General features: G+C 40.8%; 3 protein-coding genes across 11 annotated transcripts in view; 2 read left to right on the top strand and 1 right to left on the bottom strand.

Annotated features, from left to right (window-relative positions):
* The first annotated feature begins 58 nt into the window (after positions 1-58).
* NUSAP1 (nucleolar and spindle associated protein 1) lies at positions 59-13,692 on the top strand. The gene is made up of 12 exons (XM_075152143.1): positions 59-291; positions 1,760-1,825; positions 2,898-3,089; positions 4,151-4,325; positions 6,091-6,180; positions 6,908-7,020; positions 7,743-7,808; positions 7,996-8,183; positions 10,398-10,573; positions 11,580-11,690; positions 12,275-12,386; positions 12,868-13,692. The coding sequence occupies exons 1-12, from the start codon at positions 199-201 to the stop codon at positions 12,953-12,955; spliced, it is 1,470 nt and encodes a 489-aa protein (XP_075008244.1). The 5' UTR covers positions 59-198; the 3' UTR covers positions 12,956-13,692.
* NDUFAF1 (NADH:ubiquinone oxidoreductase complex assembly factor 1) lies at positions 12,461-23,871 on the bottom strand. Of its 9 annotated transcripts, none has more exons than XM_075152146.1 (9): positions 23,545-23,636; positions 23,094-23,173; positions 22,846-22,964; positions 22,332-22,430; positions 21,239-21,864; positions 19,215-19,400; positions 17,941-18,015; positions 14,951-15,405; positions 12,859-12,944 (listed from the first exon to the last, which is right to left on the bottom strand). In XM_075152146.1, the coding sequence occupies exons 5-8, from the start codon at positions 21,746-21,748 to the stop codon at positions 15,265-15,267; spliced, it is 912 nt and encodes a 303-aa protein (XP_075008247.1). In that variant the 5' UTR covers positions 21,749-21,864; positions 22,332-22,430; positions 22,846-22,964; positions 23,094-23,173; positions 23,545-23,636; the 3' UTR covers positions 12,859-12,944; positions 14,951-15,264. The 9 variants fall into 9 exon arrangements, with proteins under 9 accessions (XP_075008246.1, XP_075008247.1, XP_075008250.1 ...); XM_075152149.1 differs by having other exon boundaries at positions 23,094-23,165; XM_075152147.1 differs by lacking the exon at positions 22,332-22,430.
* A 42-nt stretch (positions 23,872-23,913) lies between these two features.
* The window catches only part of RTF1 (RTF1 homolog, Paf1/RNA polymerase II complex component), a 33,149-nt gene continuing 30,045 nt past the window's right edge, over positions 23,914-27,017 (top strand). The window contains exons 1-2 of the mRNA XM_075152142.1: positions 23,914-24,114; positions 26,837-26,947. Coding sequence (XP_075008243.1) covers positions 23,914-24,114; positions 26,837-26,947 — 312 coding nt within the window. The remainder of the gene's footprint in view (positions 24,115-26,836; positions 26,948-27,017) is intronic.

Raw genomic sequence — 27,017 nt, 5'->3', positions numbered from 1 at the left:
CGCGTTTGAAAAAAAGCACGCCGCCATTGGTGGTTTCCATCCTTTCCAGGCCCGACCCCTTTGCCTCGTCCAGCCAATGGGCTGGCGCGGCGGGCGAGTTCGAACGGCGGGGGGCGGGGACAAAGCGCGCGGTGTCAGTTGAGCGCGAGATTCGAAGAGCGGCGGTTGGCGCCAGTGAGGCGGTGGCTCGGTGCCGCCATGGCGCTCTCTCCGCTCCGGCAGCTGGAGTTGCTGAAATACGTCGAGCTCCAGCGGATCGCAAAGGCCGCCGGCCTGAAGGCCAACCTGCGGGTGAGGCGGGGGCAGCTGCCGTGGCTGGGAGGGAGCAGCGCCGTGGAGCTGAGCGAGGGGCGGGCGGGGAGAGCTCCGGGTTCCCGCCCGCCCTCCGAAGAGCGGCCCCGGCTCAGGGGCTCCTCCTCTGCCCAACCGGGAGCTGAGGGGAGCGGGTGTCGTGCGGGGAACGTGCCCCGCCCGTCCCCATGGACGTTGTTCTCGTTTTGGGTATCGTGCTGACGGAGCCTTCGGTCCCCGTCCGTTCCTGGGGCTGGCGGGGGCTTGGCAGGGCCACAGCCCGCGCCTGCGGGGTGGCGGTGGTAGCTTTGCACTGAAGGAGGCTTCATCCAGAAAGACGCGTCCTGGTCGTTCGTTCCCGTCCGTAACGCGAGGCGCTGTGTCCGCGCACCTTCATGGCGGGCGTACCCTCAAAGAAAGAGTTGATTATGCGGGACTCCGTTTTTCCGGAGGCATTGAGGGGAGGCGCGGGGCTGCCCCCCGCGGGGTCCGTCCCTGCGGTGCCCAGCGCCGCGGTGCCAGCAGCCCCGGGCCGGCTCCGTCAGGGACGGGTTACCGCGCTGTTCCCCCCCCTAGTGCGCATAGTTGTGGTTTGTGGTTTTTTTTTTTTTTTTTTTTAACTAGGAATCGGATGAATAGTAACAATAAGGTGCCTTAAGGGGCGAGAGTGCGTGCGTTTCTTTACTAATCGTGGTTAAGAACGAGAAATTTAAGCATGGGCCATCTCTTTTGCCTAGAGCTACAGATTTATGAGAGTGGCCTGATCTCTCCTGGTAGGCACTGCCAGTAAATCACTCGGCAGCAGCCAGGCTGCTGCACTGCCAGTGGGAGAAGGCATAAAACCTTAAAAAAATGAAGATCCACGGCTTGGGTGGTCAAAGGAACTCATTGTCCTGACAGGACTAAGACTTTTGCTTGGGGTTTTAGTTCTGGGTTATTGTGTTCTTAAACTTCTAGTTCAGATTTGATTTTATGCTGACCTTTCCAATTACGTATTTAAGAGTTTTTCATAGCCTAAAATACCAGTGATGTAAGTTCGTTGTTGTTATTTTATTGCTATTATTGTTGAGTATATGCAAGGGATTAGAAGAGTGCTTTGCATGTAGTACGGGCAAGACAGAAGTTATTGCAGAAATTTGTGGCAATTTCAATTCACGTTCAGCTAGGCAGTGCTGCTAAAAACAGTCTCTTTCATCCTTGAACAATTAAAGTTTCTTGAAAATAGACGGACCAGAAGAAACCTAGTCAGGAAAATTTGTCTTTGTGCCTCTGTGGAGAATATGCCACATGTTTATCTGCAGCTTTAAGAACTTTCCCTAATTTGACTGACTTGAATGAAGCTCTAGGCATGCCTTATTCCATTGGATTCCGGAAATATTCTGCTTGTTGGTTGGATAGTTTATGCGTTTTTTTTGCGTGATGACTTAGTGCAATATTTGGTTCATATGTTGTTTTGATTTCTCTCCAGGCAGACAAATTGTTGAAAGCATTGAAGCAACATCTTCATGGAACAAAACAAGAAAATGAAAATATGGTAATAGATGATAAACCAGCTATTATTTTTAACTTTATAACTAGTAGAGCAGGGCATGTACTAAGGTTGTTTTTTACCATGATGTGAACTGTAATAAAAATACTTTTTTCTTAATAGTGCCTTTTGTTTGATGCACTCATGTACTGATAGAAATAGATGTGCTAATATTAGCTTTGAAGTGGCTTCCTGTATGACCCAAAGCTGATTTCCCTTCAGCTGCCAAAATTAACAATGTATTTTTCAGCATCAGTACAAAATTATTCTCTGTGAACACTAACATTTAATTTCCATTGAACAAATCTTAATACTTGCCTGTTTAGCTCCAGACACTAGTCAGTACAAACACAAAAATATTTTATTCCTTTTGTATGCCTCGATGAAAGGGACTACATACTCATTGGAAAACATTTTGCACCTACTACAATTTACTTACGCTGACACTATAATGAAAGTGACGCAATTGTGATGTTTCCTTTATTCATCTTTTAATGTATTGTTTTCTTAACTTTTTTTTTTTAAGTTTTCTCTTCTGTAAGCTGAATGACTTTGTTGGGCATGGCAATGTTTTTTACATTTTTGATAGAAAGTAAATTGGGATGCGCTTTTTCTAAAATATGTCTCCCTTTAAGTGCTTCCTTTAAAATCTTCTTTAAATGTTTGAGGAACTGGTGTAATCCTTGTCAGCTTATCTTTAATTTTAACAAGTGTGGAAGAGGCTCTGATTTTTTGGTGAAGAGTATTCCATAGAAATGTACAAATCTGGCAAGGTCACAGCATCATGCAAGTCAGATTTCAAATATAAAGCATTAGTTTTTAATAATCTTATTAAAATGCTGTATAATAAAACAACTTGTAGGACTTCTTTTTAAAAGTCTTCAAACAATGAGCTTTGATGTTTAGGGAAATCTAGATATTGCCAATTTCTTGATTACTATGCTACTAAATGGCATGCTACTGTTTTTCCTCTGTGTGAAATACTTTTTCCAATAATAAAATTGAAACTGTCTCTTTGGAGTATCTAATTTATGTTTGCGTCAGATGTGTTCCACATTATAGTATTTTTCTGCTACAGGACTCTGAAAAAAGTGCATCTGCTTCCATTGAATCGGATGAACTGAGCAATCAGGAGGAAATTATACCTGATTCAGTGTGTTTTATTACAAAAAGTCGTGGTAAAGAAAAGAAAATAGCCAGAAAAAAGAGGAACTCCAATGAAGAAACTAACACCAGTGAAGAAAATACAGGGCTTTCTGCTGAGAAAGAGGTGATTTGCATTGCTTGGTTTTGTGTGCTGGCCACTCCCCTTCCCCCAAGCATAACTTAAACACACTTTATTTGTTCTACCACCAATTAGCAGGTGATACACATTTTTTACACACATATATACGTGTGTGTATGTACATATAAGAATTTCATATGCAAATGTTCTTGTACTGGTCTTCTGTACTTTGTAGTACTGATTTTGTCTATCTTGACTATGTGCTATTCCATAATGAACAGAGATTACTTGTTAGTCATTTCTTGAAGGAACTAAATTAAATTCCTCTAAGAAATATACAATTCCAGACACTTTATCTGAATGTAAGACTGCCTTTACTAGTTCATCACAGTACTCTGAATATTAGACTAGTTTCAGAATGTATCTAAAATAAGGCTGTTATCACTTTCTTTATATAGAAAAAAAGAAATTGGATGATTGCCTAAACCTCACAGTTTTTTAATTCCCACCCCTCTCAGTGGGTTCTTTATTCGTGGTTTGTATGACTGAGGGAGGGGAAGTTTCAAGGTGAGATGGGGGTAGAATTATTTTTCTCTAGAATTACATGCAAGTAGTGGGTGAACCCAGAACTGTCTGAAAGACTTTTACTGATTTAGAGTTAGAGGAGGGAAATAAGAAGATAAGGAGTGTTAGACAGAGAATTGTACAGTAACCAAAGCTACAATAGTAAAAAGTGATGTAGCCAGTGAATTTATTTTTACTTGCAAATAACTAACTCTTGTCAATAAAGGCAATTTTATACTAAACTGTTAGAGCTGTGCTAATACAGATCTGTTTGTGAAATAATAGGATAAATATTTCATACCTTAATTCTGGCTGCATTTTAGAAAGTCTCTTGCTCTATCTCCCGATCAAAGCAGGGTCAACTATGAGGTTAGACCACAACGCTTAAGGCTTTATCTAATCTGATACTGAAAATCTCTAAAAATGGAGGCTACGCAACCTCTCTGGGCAACCTGTTCCACTGACTGATTGTTCTTAGAACAACAGCTTTTCTTTACGTCCAGTCGGAACAACTGTTTAAATGATGTATGTTTAAACTGCAGGAGCATTCTGAAATGAAAGAAAACGAAGTGCCTTGGGGTGAGCATGAAGAAGGACAGAAGGTATTCCAAAATGAGGAACAAGTAACTAAAAAGAGAGTTATTGAGAATCCAGGGGTGGGTACTGGTCAGAAAGAACAACCAGAGAAGACTTCTACTAAAAGTAGTGGAGATGAATGTAAGTAGAAAATTCCAAAAAAGTAAGTTTAGTAATTTGTACTACTTAAAATGCACCTTTTGGTTATTTTTTTGTGTCTGCAAAGATTTTTGTGGCATGTCTAGTGATCTGTACCTTATTTGGGGATACCAGAAAAAATGTGTCTCGTTTGTGTACTTGTTTGTTTAACATATTGTAACACAAATCCACAAATTCTGCAATGTAGGAATTCTGCTGGCTTTGACTTCAGAACTCTGGACCTGATGTTTTTAGTGAAGGAGTTCTCGAAGGTCTGAGTGTATTTGAGTCTTGCATCTCGTTTAGGATCAGTGCCTTTTGGAATACCCCTGAGATGCTACTCGGCTCCTTTAAAAAATGGCAAGAAAGGAAGAGCTTCCTTCCTCTTGCTTCATTTATCTTTTCCTACAGATGACCAGGTTTTGTCATTTTCTTCCCAGGAGTAAAATTAGTAGAAAAGGACATACAGACAGAATCCTTTACAATTTGTTTAAACTGCCTAACAATATCAGAATGTATTACAGTGGATCACTTTTCTATCTGGTGGCTTTTTTAGACCTTCAAACATGATGCTGCTGAAAATATGAATTCATTTCTCCCCCGCTCCTTTGTGCATGCAGCTGACATGAAGAAATGAGTTTGTCTGCCCAATATGATAATTTATTGATATTGTGGGTCTGTCAAATAAGATACCATTATTTCCTCCTGTTAGACTAAGCGTACGTAGTCCTTGAGCTGTGTTATGGATATTCTTGCTGCTCAGTAGAATTTACAGAGACACTTCTTATTGGAGGCCATCTATAATTTTGAAACTAATTTAGAAAATTAGGATTTTCAATGAAGGTTCTTTTAAAAACAGAACCTCTAGAATATAGAGGATGCTTTGGTTGAGGCAGCATTCATCCTGACAGTTGGCACAGTACTCATCTCTTCCTATAACTGTACTTATAAGTACTGCTTTCTGGTTTTTTGTTTCGTTTTTCTTTTTTTCAGTAATTTCAGACAGCAAGAGCTGTGTCACAGAAAAATACTGTATCTACATTCAGTATTGAAAAGTTGATCTTTTTTTTTCCCAACAATTATTTTCAACAGCCCTCTATTATTTGCTTCCAGTGAGGATTTCTTTCAATATATTGAAGTCATCCAAGTTTACTTTAAAGGGGATGTGAATTAATAGAAAAGTGAATGTTTGCTTTCGATATGCAGATATTGAACTTGATGTGAAGTCTTTACCTGATTTTTTTTTCCTTCATAAAATAAAATTAGTCGCTAAAATGTGAACATAAGCTTAATGCTATACCTGAAAGCAGAGATGATAAAAAGAACCTAGACTCTGTAGATGTATATAAAGCAGTGACAGAAAAGCTGGCCAAAAGGTATTTCTTCTTTGTTATCAACATCTAAAAACCACTAGCTTATTAAACAGATCAAGACCTGTGAATTTAAAGTTGTTTTTGCTTACCACAAGCAAAACTTGTTAACTTCTCCTGTACAATACTTTACTATTGAAAGAAAATAATCTAGTGTGACTGTAAGATTCACACTGGGCTTGTAGTTTGTCAAGGCATGGTGTTACTGACATACCATTTAAAAGGCTTTTGAGAGACTTGGGACATATCTGTTCCAGCTGATGTTTTTATTTCTCAAAACCTAAACCCACTTTGAGGAGATAAGGTGTGTTTTGGAACAAATACTTTTAAAAATGTTGTGATGACATTAAAATATTTTCCAGGAGTTGTAATGATTTTGTCTAATCTTGCTGTACCAGGTGATGCTCGTCATGCAGTAGGGAAGATCCCCTTATATGTAGGCCGTGCATCTAGGTCTGGGAAAACAGGAATGAAAGCTACTACACCAAGTAAGATAACCTACCATCTAGACGTGTTGTCTGTGTGTGAAGGGAGACTTGACTTAGTTTTTTACAACCCAAATGTCTATTTCTGCTTGAAGAAGAGAACATCCTTTCTTTAAAAAGCAAGCAAACAAAAAAGTTCCCAAAGGTTACATTTTAAGGTATATCTTTCAGCTTGTAAATTCGTAGTAGTAAATGACTCACATGTATGTTATAAAACTGGTTTATCGAACATTTTGGTGTCTTTTGGATATAATACTTAGATTCATGATTTTCAGAACAACAAAGAGCAGGAAGACGTGCTATTACTCCTGCTTGTTTAGTTTTCACTTTATAAATACTACTGTTGTGCTGTATTACTATATATTAGCTCATTTTCATCACTTCGTAAAATACATTCATTTGTTTAAAATTTGGAAGTATTTCTTTTTTTCTTTAACTGCAGACTTTGGGGGTTGGACTAGATCTTTAAATGTGCCTTCCAACCCAAACCATTCTACGATTCTGTAATTCTCCAGAGCATGCACCAGGCAACTGGCTATGTAGTTGGTGAAGTAGATTCTCTTTTATACTGTTTGGTTACCTGTGTATACGCAGCCTTTAATTAGAAGAATACGTTGTTGGGTTTTTTTGAGACCATAATGATAGGTGTTGCAAGATTCTTCTATTAAGCAGTAAACTTCCTTAGGAGCTTATCAGATATGTGACTCTTCTTATTTTTGGAACTTCTTAGACTTTAAAAAGTTGCATGAGGCTCACTTCAGGAAAATGGAATCTATTGACGACTACGTTGAGAGGAAGAAAAAAATGATTGAAAACTGCAGCAGTTCTCTCAAAGAAGTCAAGGTAGGTGGTAACACAGGAAGATATCTGTTGTTCCCGTATTCATGTATCTCCAGAGCCTCTCTGTCAAAGTCCTGTAGAGTCTCTTTAGAGCAGTAAGTAGCCGGTCATGAGTTCATGCAGTGGAATGTTATGATCAGTGAAATTTAACTGCGCTCCTGTATAACTAGTTATATATAGTTATTTGTATATAACCTGTATAGTTGTATAAGTTTTTATATATTAACAGTGTATGGTTATAAATAGTTAATAGGAACCAACAAATAACTTGTCAGTTTTGAGGAGACATAATTATGTCACAATTACTTTTGTGAAGGATCTCCTGAAGCTTTTGCTTACAACTGTTTGAATTGCCGCAGAACTTAACCAAGGGGATGGGTTATTTTTCAAAGAGCGGGAATTAAATATTAAGTTCCTCTTTTGTGCCTTAAAGAACCATTGTCCAATGTCTGCATAGGACTTTCCTTTAAAATATATGCAATATATGTTCTCAGTGGCCCCGATTCGCAGTTTTTGTATTTCACACTTGCATGGGTGAAAGCTGCAAATAGGGCCTCTTTCGGAGTGTCACTTAGAAAAGTGAAAGTAATGTGTCAAGGAATATATGAATGAATATGTCAATGGACATGTCAAAACAGTAACACTGAAACTCCTGAACACTACATTTATCTTTTCTATGGCATACAGTGTATCAATGTATACTTAAGGCAAATCACTTTTGGCAGGTGTTGGCCAAAAAATTGAATCACTTAAGAGCATCGGAAAAAGGCACTCCACGTAACAATTCTAAGGTATGTGTTTTCAGGTCAGTTTAGTAATAATAAAACTACTTATGTTTAAAATATGCTTTTAAAGAAAAAAGGGAAACACTGAAGAGACACTATGCTTCTGATTCACTGTGTGTTTTCCCTTCCTCTTAGCTGCTTTTCTGATAAATTTTTAGCAGTGTGTGCTAACTCATGATTTGCTTTTCCCTAGAAACAAACCAGTGGCAAAACATTTTTATTCAGCCCAAATCCAGAAAGAGGCAGATTCTCTGCCACCTGCACTCCTGGTAGCCTCCGGCACTCACCACGCAGTTCTATGAATGCTGCCAATCGGAGTATTTTATCTAGGAAATCTTCATTTAATCCGTCTGTCCTTTCAACAACCAAAATGAATGTCAGGTAAAAAGAACAAACGAAAACTACCAGTGAGCAATTTGGTATGATACACATGAAATTGTAATTAACACTGACTGTGATTTCATTATGCTCTTGCATATATTCCAAACATGAACTACATGAGACTAAGTCTGATTACTAACTTTCAGTTTAGCTTTATAGCTGGTTTAATCCTTACTGTGCTGTTACTATCTTGATGCTTCATTTTGATGTCTGACGGTAGAGGAATCTTGCCTCTCTTTCAGCTTTCATTTTGCTAAACCAAGCAAGCCATATTATTTTTCTTCTCTTACGGTGTTAGGTTTTCCATTTTGTCAGGCAACCTAATAGTCTCTGTTATATCTGAATTAATTTATCTTTGAGATTACTTAACCAGAACTGTATGCAGTATTCTAGGTGAGTCTCGCAAGAGACTCATCGTTTGGCGTTTTTTTGGGTACTCTCTTTTCCTTTTCTCCCCCCTCTCCCTCCCATCCTTCCATGTCACAGCAGGGGCTCATCCTGTGACTGACTACTATAAGCAGATTGTTTCTAGCAAATGGGAATCAAGTGGACATCAGAAAGCCGTGATGAATTGCTAAATGAATGAGCTCATACTCAATGCTATTAAACCTCATCTCATTTCCTTTTAAAACACCACGTCCACTTCATTATTCCTACACAGTAATCTAATTCTCTATTATGTTAATATTTCCTGAACTTTTGTTATCAGTAAATTTTATTAGCTTATTACTAATTTTTCTAAAGTCTTGAACAAAAAACCTTTTAAAAGAAGGACTCAAAAGGACAGTCCATACGGTATTCCATTGATAAATGCCCTTTTGCCCAGTTTTCTTTTCGGTGAAGGTCCTTGTTTCTACTATTTCTTTGTTGGTTTCAAGCTATTGTACTAATTCCAATTTTATTCAATTTACTTAACTGAATAGTGACAATGACTGAAGTTCAGATTTAAACATTCTATAATTTACCCTTGTCCTTTTCCCCCGCTAACAATATCTGGTTAATCTCAGGTCTCAGTTGTGTTACTTTCTATTTTTCTGATAACCTTCACTCTCAACGTCTGCATGCCAAGATTACAGCTGCTGGGATTTTTTTGTCCCTGAATAAAGCGTGTGTGTGGTTGTTATTATTAAGTCAGATAGTGCAACTTCTAATATTGACAAGTCCTAACAAATAATTAGGGATTTGTAATTTTTGCATGCAGTTCTTTTGCTATTCAAAGGTCAAAATTACAGATGCCTTGTAAAATCAAGCTCATAATCTTACTGGCTTTGTTCCTACTTTGAATGTCCTATCTTTGATTTCAATAGATAACAACAAATGAAAACAATATTCATTCTGCCTCTGGTTGGATGATCTTTATTGTCTTCACTGCAGCCCTACTTAATCCTTAGCAATATGTAAACCAAAACAATACTTTTAGAATTTGCTCCCGTTCCATTTGTCCAAAGATGTGCTGAGCTGGATCTTGCAAGGTGTACTTCATCCGTAAACTTGCTAGCCCTCAAAACATAGCTTTCTTCAACATTTACTCACTGTCTTTCCATATCTTGCAGGCTTTCAGCTTATTCTCAGTACCTTTTTGATAAGGCTATTAATTCATGCAAGATTTTGAATTTTCTTTCGTATGTTTATATATGTACACGTATATGTAAACACACACATACACATTAAAAATGTGTGTATATACACACATACATACAGCACGTTTGTCTTGATATGCAGGTAACTTGCGTGTTTTGACTAAAATTTCCAGCTTCTTCCTCCTGTAGATTTTTGAGTTCTAGAGTTCTGTTAGTTAGTTAATTTTCTTTTTCTTGAAGAATTTTCAATTTCTTGAAATCTCAGATTAACAATATTTATGTATAATGTTTATAATGCTTTACTACAGAATCCAAATCTAAAGTAAATCATATCTGTTGGTGAAGAAATCTGCTAGCTCATTACATCCAAATATATTTGCTCTCCAACATAACAAGAAAGTCAGTTCTTTGTAATTCCTAATATTTCTTACTGCTATTGATGATGGCTCATAACTTGGAAACTGCCAGCAAAGGTATTTTTAGTGCAATTTATGCATAAGCTGCGAACATATTATACACAGTAAAGCTCTGTATCTGTAAGAAAGGTGGAACGCAGAACCTTCTGTATTCTGTGACGCTGCTTACATTCCTTGTAGATGACTAATTTCATCTTCATATTTCTAATAATTTTCAGGTTCTCGGAAGCCACAAAAGATAATGAGCATAAACGCTCTCTTACCAAGACTCCATCTAGAATGTCTCCATACTTGGAGGAGATCTGCACACCTGATAGCCAAAAGAGCTGCAAACTAATAAGTCGGAAAAACAGCAAGGGGAATGCAAGAAATAACGATCTGACTGCATCAAAGGGTAAAGATTTGGCTTTTTTAGATCATGACCTTATTGAATTATCATGTAAATTTTTTATAACCTAATGTCATGTAGACCCAGGTTTTAATTTCATTCTCTATTTTATGACTGATTCTTTAGAAACTGCAGTAGTTTCCTTGTTTCCTTTGGTTTCCACTGTTTTGATTAAAATGGTGAGGTGCTAAGACTTAAACATACAGTACCTAGCTACCTACAGAAAAGCCTAATATGGGATGTAGGGGATAGAAATCGTTCTAGACCTTTAGGGACTATGTAGCAAAAGATTCATATAACTGGTACAGGGAGATCCTGTCTGCGGTGAGAGGAGTCTCTGATGCCTTCTCAGACGTCTCCTTCTCCTTGTGGGACTGGCATGCGCCAGGCTTCTAGCTGTGTTTAGGACAATCTGTTGTTATCAGCCTCACCAACCCTGATTAACTCAGGAACTAAAGCTCTGTAAGAAAAAGCAGAAGTCTTCTGATTACTAATGATCTCTGCACCAGCACAGCTCTGCTATCTAACAGTTGATACCCTAGCATCACGGGTACATTAGCACAGGTTGAGAACCCAGAGTTGCCTGTCTTGCTATATGACAATACTGAATTTTTTTTAGGGGAAAAGTTCCACTGCTGATCAGAAGCTGGTGTGTTCTGGAAGCTTGCTTCTTTTTTTAATGTGAAAATCCACGTGGTTCCAAATAAGCACAGAGACTAGGAAACACAATTTGCTCTGAAGGACTAGAAGAATACATGGAGCTGTTGCATAGCATAATTGGGGCAAAAGGGCTAATACCCTCCAATCCTTGCTCTCTCCTGACCTGAAAGCTCCCCATTTCAAGTGAGCTGTATTTGTGCAATTCTGTCTTTAGAGGTAGCAGACGGTAGCACTTAATGGCTCTTTGGTCTTGATAGTTGTCAGGGGGTCTTCACAGGCACTTTCCAACTTGCTATGTACAGTGATGTTCTTGCTACTATAATTAAGTACAATATCTTGATGCCTTTTGTAGTTATCACTCCCTTCAAGTTTGCAGCTCAATCTGCAGAACCCACAAGCGCAAAGAAGACATTTGATCTCAAAGCAAGTCTCTCAAGGCCGCTTCGCTATCAGCCACATAAAGGTACTGTGATCCTGTGCAGTTTGTGTTGCTCATACCCCTTATACTCAGCTGCTCATAAAGAAAGGCGTTGATACCAACCATGATACAGCAAAGTTTTCAGTCTCTTTTCCCGTCCCTTTCCCTTCCTCTCTGGATCCCCACATGTCTGTAGACTGGAGTTAAATTTCTACATAATATATGCTTTAAGAGCCTCCCTACTGAAGAATAAGTCTTTATGATCAGAAGCCCATTAATTTAAGAATATCCTTGTATTCCACTGAGTAGATATATGCACAGGAAATATGAGATATTCCTTTACAAAATTAGGCTTATTTTTTTTTTTTTTAAAAAAGTGCATTATTGTGTGAGATGCTGAACTTTGTGTGGTGAGTGTTACTTATAAGTACAGTCACTTGCTACTACTTATAGGAAAAACTACTTGTAGGGAATGGGCTGGTGAAACTGATAATACAGCCGAAGAGGCACTTAATCTTAAAGTCAACCAGCAAAAAAACAGGCTAGCTAGTATATAATTCACAATAAGATATTAATACAATTGCTGAACTAGTAATTCAGTAGTCTCTCTTTTTGCCCCTAAATTGTAGGACGACTAAAACCTTGGGGAGAATTTAAAGAAAATACTGTCCTGAATAAGTCTGTGGGTAGCAACGTCTCTTCACGTAAGAAAGATTACAAACAGCCACATCTCCAGACAAGGTTAGTACACCATTAACTTTTTATGAATAGTGTTATTTAAAATAATATGACGACTCATTTGTGTTTTTAGGATTTAAATGTGCGTTTCAGGAAAGAATACTTTTATATTAAAGCAATTTTTGCCTCCAATAGTCTGTCTACTATCAGGAAGGCCAACAAAGAGGGCAGCTCTGAACCTGATAGAATTTTATTCTATGAAAGCTATCAATTTTAGCATTTGGAGATTTACCTTCACCTTGGAAGAGCAGTGAATATTGACAGGTTGTTACCTTGAATGTTAGGCCTGTATGTCTAAGCAGAAGTATTTGCCTGAACGTTTGGATTCAGTCCAAAATGGCACTGTTCCCTCTGCCCATGGCAAATGGAGCACACTGCTTAAATAGATGTTAAGCCTTGGTCAGCTTCAGATTCCTTTGGTTGCTTGTGTCTCTGCCTTTGACATAACCTGATGTGGTCTGTCTCTCTTCTTTTTCCCCTTCAGGGAAGAAAGGCGTGAGAAACATGAGCAGGAGAGAAAAAAGAAAAAGGCTCAGGCTCTCGGAAACCGTAGAGGACTATCTGTGGGTTAGGAAGAAAAAGAAATATCCAAGAAATCACTGTAAATACTGCTCCTGTCATGTAAATATTTGTGCTGTCTGTGGATGGTTCAGGTTACTATTAGTAGTGGAATCCAGAGAGCGTTGAATGAGACCTTAAAATGCATCCGAGCGTAATGTTTTAGTGATCAACTTCTCCAACAAGATGAGAGTTCTAAACTTTTAGGAGCTTTGAACCATCTCTAGTTGCTTAATAACATTTTCATTTAACTTATTTAGCGAAAGATGTTAAAGGAGAAAATGTAAATGGAAAAAAAGGTGCTCAAGAAGCCTCCTTGCAACTTTGGACAGACTTCTCCACCAGAATGCACTTGTAACCCATCAGAACGCACACTTTGGCTAGCAAGCTTCAAAGTGTTCCACTGGTCAATCACAGGAGTTGGAGATGTCTGCTTGCCCTGTTCTCCGAATCAATCCTTAAATTCTGTAACCACTGTTACAGCAATTATTCAGCATGCAATTAATTGCATGCCTATGAAGTAGTAGGGAATTTCCAAGAGAAGAAGAAAAAAAAGCAAGCTCTCTGGAAAACTAAAAGCTTACAGTGTAACATAATTGTAAAATACCATATTTTTAAAAAGTCACAACTGAAAAGTAGCTTTACAAATTACCAGCTGGATGCTTTGAACAGTTAAGGTTGTTTTTGTTCCTTTCTATGGTAAATAGCAGATGTTAACAAAATTCTTCTGCTTTTCATCTCTCTGATGCTTAAGAGGTTACAGTAGTGTTGAAGCACATTCAATACCTTAGATTAAAAGCTGTTGTTAGTGTTACTTTTAAAAATACATAGAAAAGCTGTCTGGATTTATTATGGATGGAACTGGAAAGGTAATTTAGCAGTTGTAATCTCAGCTAGAATTTTGAGCAAGTAACTGTTTCAGTTAATTTAGTGTCCTATAAAATATACGCTGAAATGTCAAGAAGAGATTTTTTTTTTTTTAAATAAACTTAATGGGGAGGAAATAAATATTTTGTATATATCCTGTTTATCACTGGTTATATCATCTAGTATACTTAGCGTAGCACTAGTTTTCTGCATACTTGTATTTACTACTCTGTCTTTTTTTGTGACTAGTTTTCCTTATCGATTAGCCTGCCTACCACTTTATAAAAGCATGTTTGTTCTGGTATCTTTAGAAGCGATAACTATTGCTCCTCTTTTGCTCTTAAGCTATTTAATTCCGTGCAAGAGGAAAATGATAGTACAAGACACTGCTTCAGCTTACTTTATTGTGGCCTTTTCCACAAAATATACGTACGTTTAATATTTGTAAAGTACACTTAAACAAGGTCACTGCAGAGGAGGTCAGTGCTTTGATCAGACTAAGTTTGTGACAGCTGAAATGAAACCATTCAGCACTTGTTCTTTAAAGTGTTTCTCAAATTACCAAAAATCAGACTTCTCAGAAAAAGCAAGCATTGAGCTTCTGTGCCACCAGCTGAGGCTGTGGCTTCTTACAACAGAGCCGAGTTAAGCTAATTGCACACATCAGAAAAGTGTGATCTGTAATGGTGCTGATGGAGCTGAGCTGTGCTTCCCCAGGGAACAGACAGGGGTGGGGGCTTCCCCCAGCCCCACCTTGGAGCATTGCTTCGTTGAACAGCCTTAGCTCTATAAAGCTGCAGGACTATCACCGACAGCTCTAAAAGAAAAGCCAAGCCCACTGCGTAGCTACTGTTTCAATCTTGGCAGTGGCAGCTTTTTCTTTTTTTAGTTATTCAGAGGAGCCAAAGCTAAAGACTGAAATACTTCTGCCTTTACCACTTCTGGTGCTGCTCTTTGTAAATTTCTGTGGCTGAGTCACACTTGAGCACCATTCTCATCATACTTTTTCCAGTTATTAATAACTGGAATTATTAATTCTCATCGTACTTTTTCCAGTTTAAATCTACAACTGTCTACAAACCATATAATGTGGAAAATGAATTTGTTGTACAAAAAAGAACTACAACAAGCTCATGAAATACCTTTATTTCTGTAAAGGTCAGGACAGAAGCCAAAACCTTCCCAGTCAACAAGTACTCCTTTGTAGGAACGCATCGCACCTCTCCTCGGGCTGTGTTCCAGTCCGTGTATGTGCAGTCTCTCCAGGATTCTGTATTTGGCAGCTCAAAGATGCCAACAGTGTCACTCGAGTCAGATTACTGTGGTCAACACTTCATGCACTTCTCTCTCTAATGTTTACATAGAATCTTAAAGTTGTTATAAGCCACACGTTAAGAAGTGTCTTATACAAATGAACCAAGCATCAGAAGTATGTCCCAAAGGCCACCAGCCCAACTTAGACTCGAGGATTCTTCTCATATGTTTCATAGGCAAATTCTTCTGTGTGAGCTCTATCGTTTAGCAGGCCAATAAAATCAATCTCCAGCTGGAACGGACCATCTACTTTATCCCCAATCGTGAATCCAAGGGTACTAATCTAATTAAAAGATACATACATTAAAACATATTTATAACATTACAATCAAACACAATTGTATCTACCACTTCCATATTTTACAAACAATTCACGGCCATCAGCTGTAAGGCGTGGTATTTGTTCACAATGCAGCACTATTTCTTAAGGCTTGAACACTTCATTACCACATTTTCAACAGAGAACCTGTGGGAAACTGCTTCACATTTGCCTTTCTACCGCTGTGTCAAACCTTTTGTTAGAAATGGCCTGAGCCTAAAGCAACACTGCAATTTTCACCCTTCAAGGTTTGAGTATGGCCGGTTTCATCAGGATTTTCATAAAGTCTGTTACAATTCTTATGTGAGCAAGAAACAGAATGTAATTAAGGATGGAAGGGAACTTTCATTCTAGATCAAGTCATGCACCTGGTATAGTGTGAAAGTGCACCAAAACAGACATTTTTAAAAATGCATGAAACTCTGTCACTGAGTTTTATGGAGTTTAAGTTTTCTATGCCTTTTTTAAGGCAAGGTTCTTAGCCACTGTTTCCCAATTAGAATAATGCTCTTAAATATAAGAACGTTCCTCATTCCTTTCCCCTAATGTTCTCCACTATTCCCTTTTTTAAAAAAATAATTTTTATTCTAACTAATAAATCTCATAAAAATCCGCGTGGCTGAGGCATGTTTCCTATTCGGCTGTGGCTTCCCTGAAAGCTCTCAGCTCCTACGTGCCACCGGTCACCTTTCAGGGACTCCCGCGCTAGCAGCTCTAGCTGCTAGGTCAGGTCACCAGCGGCAGGCCACCTGTAAGCTCCAGCTGCCCCTAGGCCCTGCTACAAGCGCAGGTCTGAGCAGTACCCACGATTTTAAGGACTGCTGTACATGCAGGAAAATAATGCCCAGGATGTGTCAGATGATGAAGTTGAATAATTGTAGGCTGAGGCTAAATATATATTGCAAGTGTATGCTAAATAAATAATAGAACAAAGCTAAAGAAGTGAAATGCACTGGCATTCCTCTCAGATCGTTTCACTGCTTTAAATGCTGTCTCTTCCCCAGAGCAAGCTCCACAATCAGCCCCTTGGCTTGTGGAGCCTGGAGAGTTTTTAAAGCTCCACCTTTCTGGTTCGTATTGTTATAGATGACTACGGGAGTCACCTAAACTCTCTGCTCTGAAGAATTTATTCCTTCGCAAGCCCTAGACACATTGGCTATTTCCTGCCTTTTTACTCCTGTTTAACAATGCCTCTCCTGGTTCCTGGGAAAACATATAGCGGTACCATGAGGGACCAAGACATTTTATCAAGATTTCTTTAATTGCCTTCACACCACTTCCCCTACTTTTGGGTTTCTTTAAAATACATTTGTAAAATTACACTTCATATTATATGCAAGTGCCTCATTTTTTCTGTGAAATACTAAGCATAAGGTAGCAAGGAATGAAAATTAAGTGGAGGATGCTTAGATCAAGTTTCATTTTGGCCCTTTAACTCCTGGTAAATATTTTTAAACACCCCATATACAACTTTATGTTTTCATTTCCCATTTTGAATGACTATATATTCCAAATCCCGAGAAATTCTTCAGTGTCTTTATTTAAACACGGGCCTTTTATAACAACTTTCTTCCATGAAGCATATTTTTACTTGTAGTTGATCCACCTTCATATCATTCATACTTGCTTTCTACAGCCTCAACTACTTCTGTTTTAAAACAGATTGTTTCCATGCTGCCAATCACTGAATTGCCCTCAAATTTTTCCTAAATTTTTTTTCATTAAGGCAATTAGGAAGTGAATGCAACATTCCAGGTGACTAACACTGATTCAAGTAATGAGCCTTTTATTTTCTGCCCATATATATTTCTAACATTGTTTCTTTTCCCTTTGGTAGTCACCGGGTATTAAGCTGCCCTCAGTTACATACAGGAGGGTCACTAAAATTTAAAAGAAACGAAAGATATAGAAATATGTCTCCTCCCATGAATCAGTGGATTAGTCTACCTATTTGAAGAAACAAAATAAAAAATACTCAACACATTTACTTAGTACTTAGACTAGAAAGCCTGAAAAAAACTAAAGAAGAGCCTATAAAAACATCAGTGCTCACCTGATGCTCACCATCAAGGTCACCGATACAGTATATCCTCAAATAAAATCTCACAATATGATATCCTTTACAGTCTTCTGTCAGGAGGAAGTTTATGATACTTACTTCTATTATTTTTGGCAGTACCGTGCCAACTGGCACTTTAGATTTTAGTCACTTTGATCATTCCTCAAAAAATTTTTTTTTTTTTTTGAAAAGCCAAGTAAGCTGTGAGTTGTTTGTTGGTTATCTAGATCTCTTAAAAATATTTTTGGAGCTACTTTGAAGTAAACTGACACTGCTATCACAAAGTAGGATAATTTAAATGCAAAGGCAAGCACGCAAGAATAAGTACCTTATAACAAGAAGAGGCCCTTCAATTAGAAATTCACAAACATTAAAGGATTTGTAAATTATCTATATCATGACAATATATTTCAGACAGATAAAGCCTGTAGAAAACTTGCCTTGTCTAACCAGATAGGATGCTGCTCATCCTGGACTCTTCCCCGACTGGAGAGAAAGAATTTGGAGAATGGAATCTGACAGAAACAAAACCAAACCAAACCAGACTTTAGTGTCACCAGCACATAGAATAAACACTTAAGAAATAAAAAGCCCGCCTTAGCAAATGAAATAATACTCTGCTATGTCTGGTGCCAGCACTAGTCGGGTACATAGAGCTGGCACAGAGAAATGGGCCCCATTAACCCTTTCACCAACCACTCGCAGCAGCTCCAGCCCCACGCTGCTCTGTGGTGGCTGCTGCAGCCGTTGTGCAGAACTGTTACCCTGCCAGGACACAACGAGGGGCTGCGGCGGCACAGAAGGTGGCTGTTTACATCTAGAATATCTCCTTCCAATAACATGTCAGCATCAAATAGAAATTAATGAGAAGTCTAGCAGGCACGTGTATCGACAGCTCGTCTGTACCCAAGCTGTGTACTTCATAGCGCAAACTTCATACCAAGACTCTAGCAAAGCAGTTCAGAATAATGTAAAAATGACTTTGAATGCAGCGGGAGCAAGGAAGAGGAGGGGCTGTGATAAGAGATGGGAAACAGGAGGGTTGGCTGGTGTGGGTGAGAGGAAAACAGGGAAGCCAGCAACGACACACTGATTTTCATCCTCTGGACTCCTCATCCGTGAAACGGTGGGCTGTTCTCATAAGACGGGACAACCTTAATGTTGTCATCAGCAAATTACAAAAGTTCCCCAAGTTTCATCAGAAAAGAGCCGAAACTCCCACTTCTAACAAATATTATTTTGTGTCACAGATTCAAAGGCCATAAATGACAAACCACATCTTTGAGTCGCTGACCGAGTCCAGCGAGTCAGTGGGTTAAGCAAATCCTGTCGCAGGGTACAAGTCCTACACCAACCTTTGTCCACTTGTATTACACATAAAATGGTTGTCACAGAGAGTATTCCTGGCAACACCCGACAAGCTTCAATCCCTGCATCTATTCCCTTACTCCAGGAATAGCTAACAGCAGACGTTTAGGTGGATCAAATCTTTAATACAACTGACACAGTGTGCCCTCCCACAATCCAGTGATTTACAATTTTGGGAACTCCCAAGCCAAACGCACGTGTCTGTTGTATTAGGATACATAACAGAAACGTTGTTGAATGGACAGCTACAGCAACAAACTGTGAGTGTGGAAAGAATTCCCCTTCCACAGAGCTCCGGCCAGGACCCCAAGACAGTCTCGTTAGTTTGAAAGACGTGTCAGTTCACCTTTATTTCCTCCCAGTATGGGCCTCCTCGAGTGAACATGAAGTAATTGTAGAGGTCGTCCTTTTGATGAGAGAAGTAAGGGTCTGTATAAATGTTTATCATCCAAGGTCTGCCGTCGCCACGGACACGTAAATACAGACTGTTGAAGTTTGACCAGTCATAATACTTCTTCCTAGCAAAAGATCCCTACAAATTATTAATAAATAGAATTATTTCTCCTTAATAAAAGGAAACTTCCATCATGAAGAGCACAGCACTATTGCTTTGATCACTGCCCTCATTATTATGTCAGATAGTATCTACTGCGATACAGTGAAAACTGGGTTACTCTTTCATCATACCAGCTGCTGATCTCACTGAATTTCCTTCAGCGAGTGTATTAGAGCCCACAAATTGCAGCATCACCACTCTGAGGACTCATGCTTTAATTATAAACCACAATCTTGTAACTATCAGAAATCAGACCTCTGATTGCCCTACCAGGCAAGAGCACAAATAGTGCACTATAGTGATAGATCAGTAGTTATGCAGTTCATTAAGTTTAATGTAGTTCATTAAGTTTAATATTCTGTGGTCAGTACTAGAATATTCAGAGGTGATTACAAGAAATTGAAGAAGTGGGATAATTTATCCCCTGTGATAACTGCCCTTATTGAAGACTGAAGCACTGGAAGCATTTAATGTTTTCCAACACTTTTTGTCATTAGCTGTGCATAATGATATGGATTGCAAGCATGCCTAATTCTCAACCGCATTTTTTTCCAAAGATCTTAAAAGTCCCGGTGTTGTGATTTGCACGTAGGCAGATCCAAGAGTCTTCAGAGAATTACACTGAGGTGACTTGGAGTATTGGGGTGCGGGGGTCAGAATTCCTTAAATCAAGTCAAAATTAGCACCAAAAATTCAGAGGTTTCCCCTTTATTTCACAGCACTACTACAGTTACCTATGAACTGTCCTTCTACCAACTCATCTTATAGGTAATAGGATGAGTAGATCATCAATACATTAATACAAGGGCTGTGGCTACTTGATTTTATGGTTTTGCCAGTTTTGAGCCTTTTTACTTAAATAAAGAAGAGCCTCTGTGTTTATGTTGTCACCCTCTGATTTCAAACTGCATTATAAAGGTGGACTGATACACTCCACTACTTCAGAATTAGGAGCTGAAAGGCTGAGTCACATTTGCAGTCCTGGGAATTTAACTCGGGTGAGATTCAACTTGCTGTTCCATTTCCCTGATCCAGTGTCACCATTTTAATCAGTGTTCATCTGCCTCTCATTTGCCCATCGATTTTGCTCGCTTATATTTTCTGCTTTCCAAGTTTCTGGCCCAGAAAACATTTTACCCGTGTACTTGTGCCAAGTCACAAATGACAGAATGGACTAAAAAGTTAAGCATTTTATACACTGAGTCAAAATGTTCCTTTGCTTTTAAAGGTGCTTAAAAATAAGGAATGAAACAAGCAGTATCAATAAAAAGCACATTCATTTCCGGTTCTGTTTTGCTCAATTCTGAGCTATCAAAGATTTGTGCTTGCTTTTTCTGACGTACAGTAGGAGTCAGACCTTTCAAAAGTACATTTCAAAGCATTATTTTCTGTTCCTGTGAGAAAAAAAGATGAGCTTATGCACCTAAACCAAGTTTGATGAATAGGCCAAGTTAAAGCCCAGAAAATTTGTCCTTATGACACATTCAATTAACTTTAAATTTAGAGAGACATCAATTTTAATCATACCAATTTTGGATATAAAGGTTCATTACAGATCCTTCATTTGCAAGGAGGCTGCAAACAGGGCTGTCTTAATGACTGGATGCCCTATTGTACATAAGTAAATGATCAAACATATATTTTTCCTCTTCTAAGAAAGGAAAACAAAATCCAAGAATGAAATTTAAGTTCCTTCCAGGTCAAAGGATACAGCAGCAATTACATCCCTCAAGGAATATCTAATACTCCTGAAAGTGAGTATTAAATACTCCGATTAAATAACAGAAGCTATGCAAACATGAAGCTGTACTCACCACTGGCGGTTTAGCTCTCATGCTACAATATCCGCTGTATTTGGTCTCCCCATCACGAGGTACTTCCGTATTGAGGGTTCCATACAGCAGAGCAGCCTGGTTATTCCTACCCAATTTGAGGTAAACTTCACTTTTCCCTCCAATCTCTACATCAGAGGAAATAACCCATTTATTTAAATCTTCTTGGCTCCGAAACTCCCACAACACCCTTGTCTGTTCCAACAGGTACCGATCGAATGGATGGCCTCCAGGTCCTATTAAGTAATCTTTGGTCTCCTTCTTCAGCATGCCTAGCTGAGTCTTTAAGACATCGATGCCCTTCTTAAAACTGAAATCAGTATTTTGCCAAGACGGTTTTTTCTCAGGCTGTGACCCTGGCCTCCTGTAGCTGCTATACAATTTTGACATGGAATCGCTGAGGAGAGATCCAAGTAAGGGATGCAAAACTTTGTGCCTGCAGCATCTACCACGTAAGTAAGCACTGTTCAGCAACATAATAGTCAGAGCCATACTGGTAAACTTGAAGAATTCACTTCCAGTAAGGCAGTTAACGGGTTTGGAATTAATTTAACAACAAAATTAGTATCCAGAGCTATCTTGCTTTAGTTACCGTAGTTTATCTCCACCTTTAACGAAGAAGAGAAAAGATTAAAAAAATTACATATAGGATGCTTGCAAAACTGTTTAATTTTTAAACCAGATATTAACTAGATACCTAAGCCATTGGAAAAATGAATAAAAAATAACATCAAGTATCACACTTCCTCAGAGTTCTAGTTTACTTAATGATTTCCACCCTACGTGTCTTGTCCCTCCCGCCCCCATGATGTGAAATACCCATGCAAATAAGAAAAACTAAGTAAAATACTTCAAATAAAACTGAAAATAGAAAAAAGCAATTCCTGTTCATCCCTTCCACTGTAAGTTTAGGTATTTTGAGTAATACCAGCAAAAACAACTTCAAGATGAATATTTCTAAAAGATGGCGTCTATATAACTATAAAGTATTATCCCCTGCAAGAAAATCACAAAATCACCACAGGTAGACCCTGCTGCCATATGGACCAGAATGACAGTCTCAGCTGACACTCACAGATGACAGGACACAGGACTTTTCAGATATGAAGTCCTACAGCAGCCATACTACATGCTTCTTTCATAAGTCATCCAGCCCCTTGCTCCTTCAACGTATCTGGTTTAGGATTACAGAGAGGTTTGTGAAGACCAAAGCATTTAACACGAAAGACTGCAATTCAATAGGTTTTTTTATAAGGTTTTGGAAAAAATCTGAAAATCTTCTCTTTGCTTCTCTCTGCATCACTGCTGGTAGGAAGAGCCATGCCACATTGCTATTTTTTAATTCAAAAGGGAGAGCCTAAACGTTCAATGCTCTGTACAGAGGCTATGATCTCCGACTCATAAAATTAGACAGACTAGTCGCCTGGTTTTGTTTTTTTGCTTGCTTTCCTCCCCCTTCCCCTCCCTTCCCCTGCACAGGATAAATCCTAAACCGATGTCAAATCAATTACATCTTCTCTGAACTTTTAAGAACGGAGCCAGTCACCCCACATATGTTCTCTATATGCCACACACCTTCCTTTACTCACAGTAAAATTCACTACTATTATTCTCATACTCCGATTAAGCTATGCGCCGTGGACTAAAACCGCACTGAAGGAAGTCGCATTTTCTCTATCGCACACTCAGCAAGATAGAAGGCAAGTTCCTAAAAAAAGAAAAACCACGCGCGGGGCTTCTACGTCCCGTGGGACCAAGGTGGAGCACACGTACCACGAAAGCAAGCAGAGCCTGCACAGTGACCCAGGCCTGCAACCTGCCCCAAACCAACACATACCCAGCAGAAAGCAAAGCCACAGAAAGGCTGCAGCCCGCAGTCAAGCTGAAGCCTGCTCAGCACAGACTCGTCCTTGTTTCCTCCGAGTACCAAGAAGAAGAAAAATGGGAATTTTTTAACAAATTTTACTTTTGCCCGATTTTTGTCCCTACGCAACGTTTTACCAGTACGCCGATCTAACGCCAGCACCGATTCATCGCCCAGCAGTTACAAAACCTCGGCTCCCAGGGACGGTCTGGCTTGCACCTCACCGCACCCCCACGGCGAACCGCGCCGTGGCCTGGGCACCGGGCCCGGATCCCGCCCACCTTCCCCAAGCCCGGAGGGCAGAGGCGAGGCCGGGACGCGGCCGACAGGCGTTAGCGGCCTCTCCGCAAAAGCGGCCGCCTCGACGCTCCCCCCTCCCGCTCCGTGACCGCCAGACTCCCCGGCGCTGAGGCGCCCCCCTCACCTTCCCGCCGTTACCGGCGGGTCCCACCGCTTCCGGGCCCGGCGGGGAAACGCGCACCGCGCCGCTCAGGTTCCGCCGCCGGCTGAGGCGAAATCTTTCCTCCACTCTGCGGGCGCGGAGGGGCCGCTGCACGGTGCCGAGCGGTTTATTCGCAAATATCTTTGCCTTCAAAGAGAGGCTGAGGGGGGGAGATGCCTGTTTGTGAGGAACGTGTCGGCGGGATAGCTCGAATAAACGCCGATGGGGCCGGTAAACCGCCCTCAGCGCGGGGCCGCCGCCCGTGAGGGGAGAGAAGGAGGCGGCAGCGGCCTCCCCCTCTCCCCTCACGGGCGGCGGCCCCGCCCTCCTTCCCGCCCCGGCGCGGTGCGCATGCGCGGTGCCCTTTGTGTCCCGGTCGGGCGGGCGGCGCGGGGCAGGCCGGGCCGCTGTGAGCCGCCGCGCCGCCGCCGTCGGCGCCGGGGCGGGGAGGGGGGGGGAAAAGCCGGCTCCGCCATGGTGAAGAAGCGGAAAGGCCGCGTCCTTATCGACTCCGATACTGAGGATAGCGGTAGCGAGGAGAACCTAGATCAGGTGCGCGGGGAGGCCCGGCCCGGACGCGGGGCCTGGGATCTCCGGCCCGCGCAGGGCTCGGCGCCGCCATCCCTCCCCTCGTTCCCTCACTCCCGCCCGGGGGTTGCGCGCCGCCGTCGTTCTCCTCAGCCCGATGGGGGCCCCCGCGGCCTCCGTGGAGAGAGCCCGCTCCCCTCCGGCGGATCCCTGGCCTGCCCCTGGCAGGCGGCCCGCGTTGGCGGGTTTCGGGGGCTCTTTGCAGCGGGCCCGGTGCTTGCAGGAGGGCGGCGCTGGGCGGGACGGAGGGGCGATGCTCCGGGACGGTTTAGCCCTGAGGAGGGAGGAGCGGGGCCCGGCTGCCGGTGGTCGTCACCCCTCGGGTGGTGGGGGAAGAGGCCCAAAGGGCTGGGCAACTTTTCTGTGCTGCTTTCGCACTCTGGGAGAGCTGTGAGGGAGAGCAGCGTGTCAGGTCCCTGCCCCCCGCCGGCCCGGTGAGCCCCTCGGGGCAGGTGGGCTCCAGGGGACTTGTTCATGCGAGTTTAATGCTACCTCCTCAGTCTTAGCGACTGAGCTGGGAGAGCTCTGTGGTGGGAAACTGCATGGAGTTAGGAGCCTGTAGAAACAGCGAGGGGAGGTATTTATCATCAGGGCATCTCTTGGGACTGGAATTGTGATGTCTGGCGTCAGTTTAACCGTGTCAGGGCTGCAAAGGGGGTGTCTTCCTCTTTGGAGGGGGCTGCTTTCAAAGACTCACCTTTTGGTGTAGCAGGTGTTGATGATGTGATTCAAATGGTACATAAAGACATTATAGGTGAAGTGTGTTGCAGCTTGTATGGCAGTGCATGTTCCAGGGAGAAGTTTGGCTGGTTAAATATGCTGAAGCCTACATGTCTGATGTAATTTATGTGCTGGACCTTCAGGGTTTTTAATATAGAAGCTGTTGCTATGTTGCAATAAAAAGCCTTTCCAAACACGCAAAAATATTTTTGCAGCTCGGAGCTTCAGAAAAATCAAATTGGAGGCTCTATTAGACAAGTATACTGGAGCAGAGCATGCCCTGCTGTTGTTGATCGTGCATGTCTCTAGAGTCTTTAGAGCTACGAACATCTCGCCACTAGTATATTAGTTGGTAGTTTCTTCAGAGCTTGAAAATAGAAGGAGTTGGACTAGCTCTAGCATAGATCAGGCAGTCAGAGTGATGATGGTAGGAATAACCACATGGTTCTGCATCTGTTCCATCGTTCCCTGGAAGCATGCGCCTGCATCTGTACCTGAGTAGTAGGTGCTTCCTCCTCCACTGAGCTGTTTGTAGCAACTATGACAGCAGAGATATGTATGTGCAAGGATGAAGATTAGATAGCAGGGAAGCAACGTTTTTGTGGTGTGATTTAAGGATGAGAGTATACTGGGTGGGGCCCCTGTAGGTTAAATGTTTGACAGCTTCCCTTGGCAATCTAGGCTTGTTGAATCAAAGGAGTAGGAGCCTTTCTAATATAGTATCTTGGAAAACAGAACAAGGGTAGAAAGAAAGAAGGAAAATTGCTTGGAATAAAAGTAGTGGTAAATATGCCAAGATATCATCCAGGGAGGTAATCTGGGTTGAAGGACTACTTAGAGACAGTTGTGAGAGAGAAAGTCTAGAAAAGATTGTAGAAAACATCAGGAGCTTCCTGAATAGAACTGTTAATTGTACAAATGTGCTCTGTCGATGTTGCATGCCTTCTTCAGAGAAAGGTTTGTAAAATGCCATTACTAATGGAAGGTTTCTTTGTTGGTAAGGAGCCTAGGCCATCAGTTTCTGCAGTGTTTATGTTCTCATTTGAGGTAATTGTAATCCCTTTGCTGTGGAGATAATTTTCCTGTTGTAAAACTAATCCAAACCAATCTCGTATTGACTTCCCAAGACTGCAGAAGTTGGTGTGACTGTATTTCTAGTCACAGCTAAGGTTCATCAGCCCCAGAGCAATGTTTTTAAGAATAAATTATGTGTCATGGACTACAAGGACAGTAATGCAGCTTCAGAAATGTTTGTTTTATACTACTGGTTCTGTCATCTGAACAAGCTATGAATAGCAGATGATGAGATTATTTGAGAGCCATTTAGTTCTTTGTGCTGCTGTGTGTTGCCTTTGCAAGTGCTTCCTTTGGAGGAGAACAGCTCTACTTAGTTTCGCAAACTTTGAGCTTGGTGCCTGCTCTGTATCTATGCAAAGCTTTAAGTGCATTCTGTGGTATGTGGGGACAGTGAAAAGGAATTGAACAGGCTGACTAAAAATTATCAGCCATGACATTGTGGTGATACTTAAAGTATTGCCTTTTGAAGTGTATAATTGCAAACATCTCCTTTGTTTGGAAAAAGGAGCTGCTCTCTGGTGGTATTTGGCTTTTTGGGTTAATGCTACACAATGTAGTTAGGATGTTTTTGAATTGTTACCTAATCCAAATAAAACAGACCTGGACATGACTCTGAAAGTAATTTGCTTATGTCATTTATACCAAGAAAGTAATGGTAGTAGTATTTACTTCTAGCTTGTTGTCCTCAAAATCCTTTTGTAGCATCCAGTTGTGTTAAAATTGTGTGTGTATGTGTATATATATATTTATGAAACATAAGTAAACTTTGTTCCTTAGTCAGTGGGGATGATCATGTTACTGGGATGTGCTCAGATATCACAGTGCACTGACTTGCATTGGTAAAACTAGTTATAACATTTTAAAACAAATGTATGGTTTTTCACACCAGGAGCTCTTGTCATTGGCCAAGCGGAAACGCAGTGACTCTGAAGAAAAGGAGCCACCTGTGAGCAAACCTACAGCGTCTTCAGACTCTGAGACGTCAGACAGTGATGATGAGGTGAGTTTGTCATGTTATCAGTGAACTTACTATGGGTTGTTTGTCTGATTGTACCTAAGCAGTGAAAGTG

The sequence above is a fragment of the Calonectris borealis genome, chromosome 5 (genome assembly GCF_964195595.1).
Source record: "Calonectris borealis chromosome 5, bCalBor7.hap1.2, whole genome shotgun sequence".
NCBI classification, from domain to species: Eukaryota; Metazoa; Chordata; class Aves; order Procellariiformes; family Procellariidae; genus Calonectris; species Calonectris borealis.
The sequence above is the reverse complement of the archived record's forward strand: the minus strand, read 5'-3'. Positions and strand labels throughout refer to the sequence as shown.

Bases quoted from the DNA above. Each gene is read 5' to 3' on its own strand.
- NUSAP1 (XM_075152143.1), top strand. From the start codon at position 199: ATGGCGCTCTCTCCGCTCCGGCAGCTGGAGTTGCTGAAATACGTCGAG. The intron at 3,090-4,150 runs GTGATTTGCATT...TTTAAACTGCAG, and splicing joins GGCTTTCTGCTGAGAAAGAG to GAGCATTCTGAAATGAAAGA. The intron at 8,184-10,397 runs GTAAAAAGAACA...AATAATTTTCAG, and splicing joins ACAACCAAAATGAATGTCAG to GTTCTCGGAAGCCACAAAAG.
- NDUFAF1 (XM_075152145.1), bottom strand. From the start codon at position 21,748: ATGGCTCTGACTATTATGTTGCTGAACAGTGCTTACTTACGTGGTAGA. The intron at 18,016-19,214 runs GTGAACTGACAC...TGTTTCTGTCAG, and splicing joins CATACTGGGAGGAAATAAAG to ATTCCATTCTCCAAATTCTT. The intron at 15,406-17,940 runs GCAAGTTTTCTA...TCTTTTAATTAG, and splicing joins ATCCTATCTGGTTAGACAAG to ATTAGTACCCTTGGATTCAC.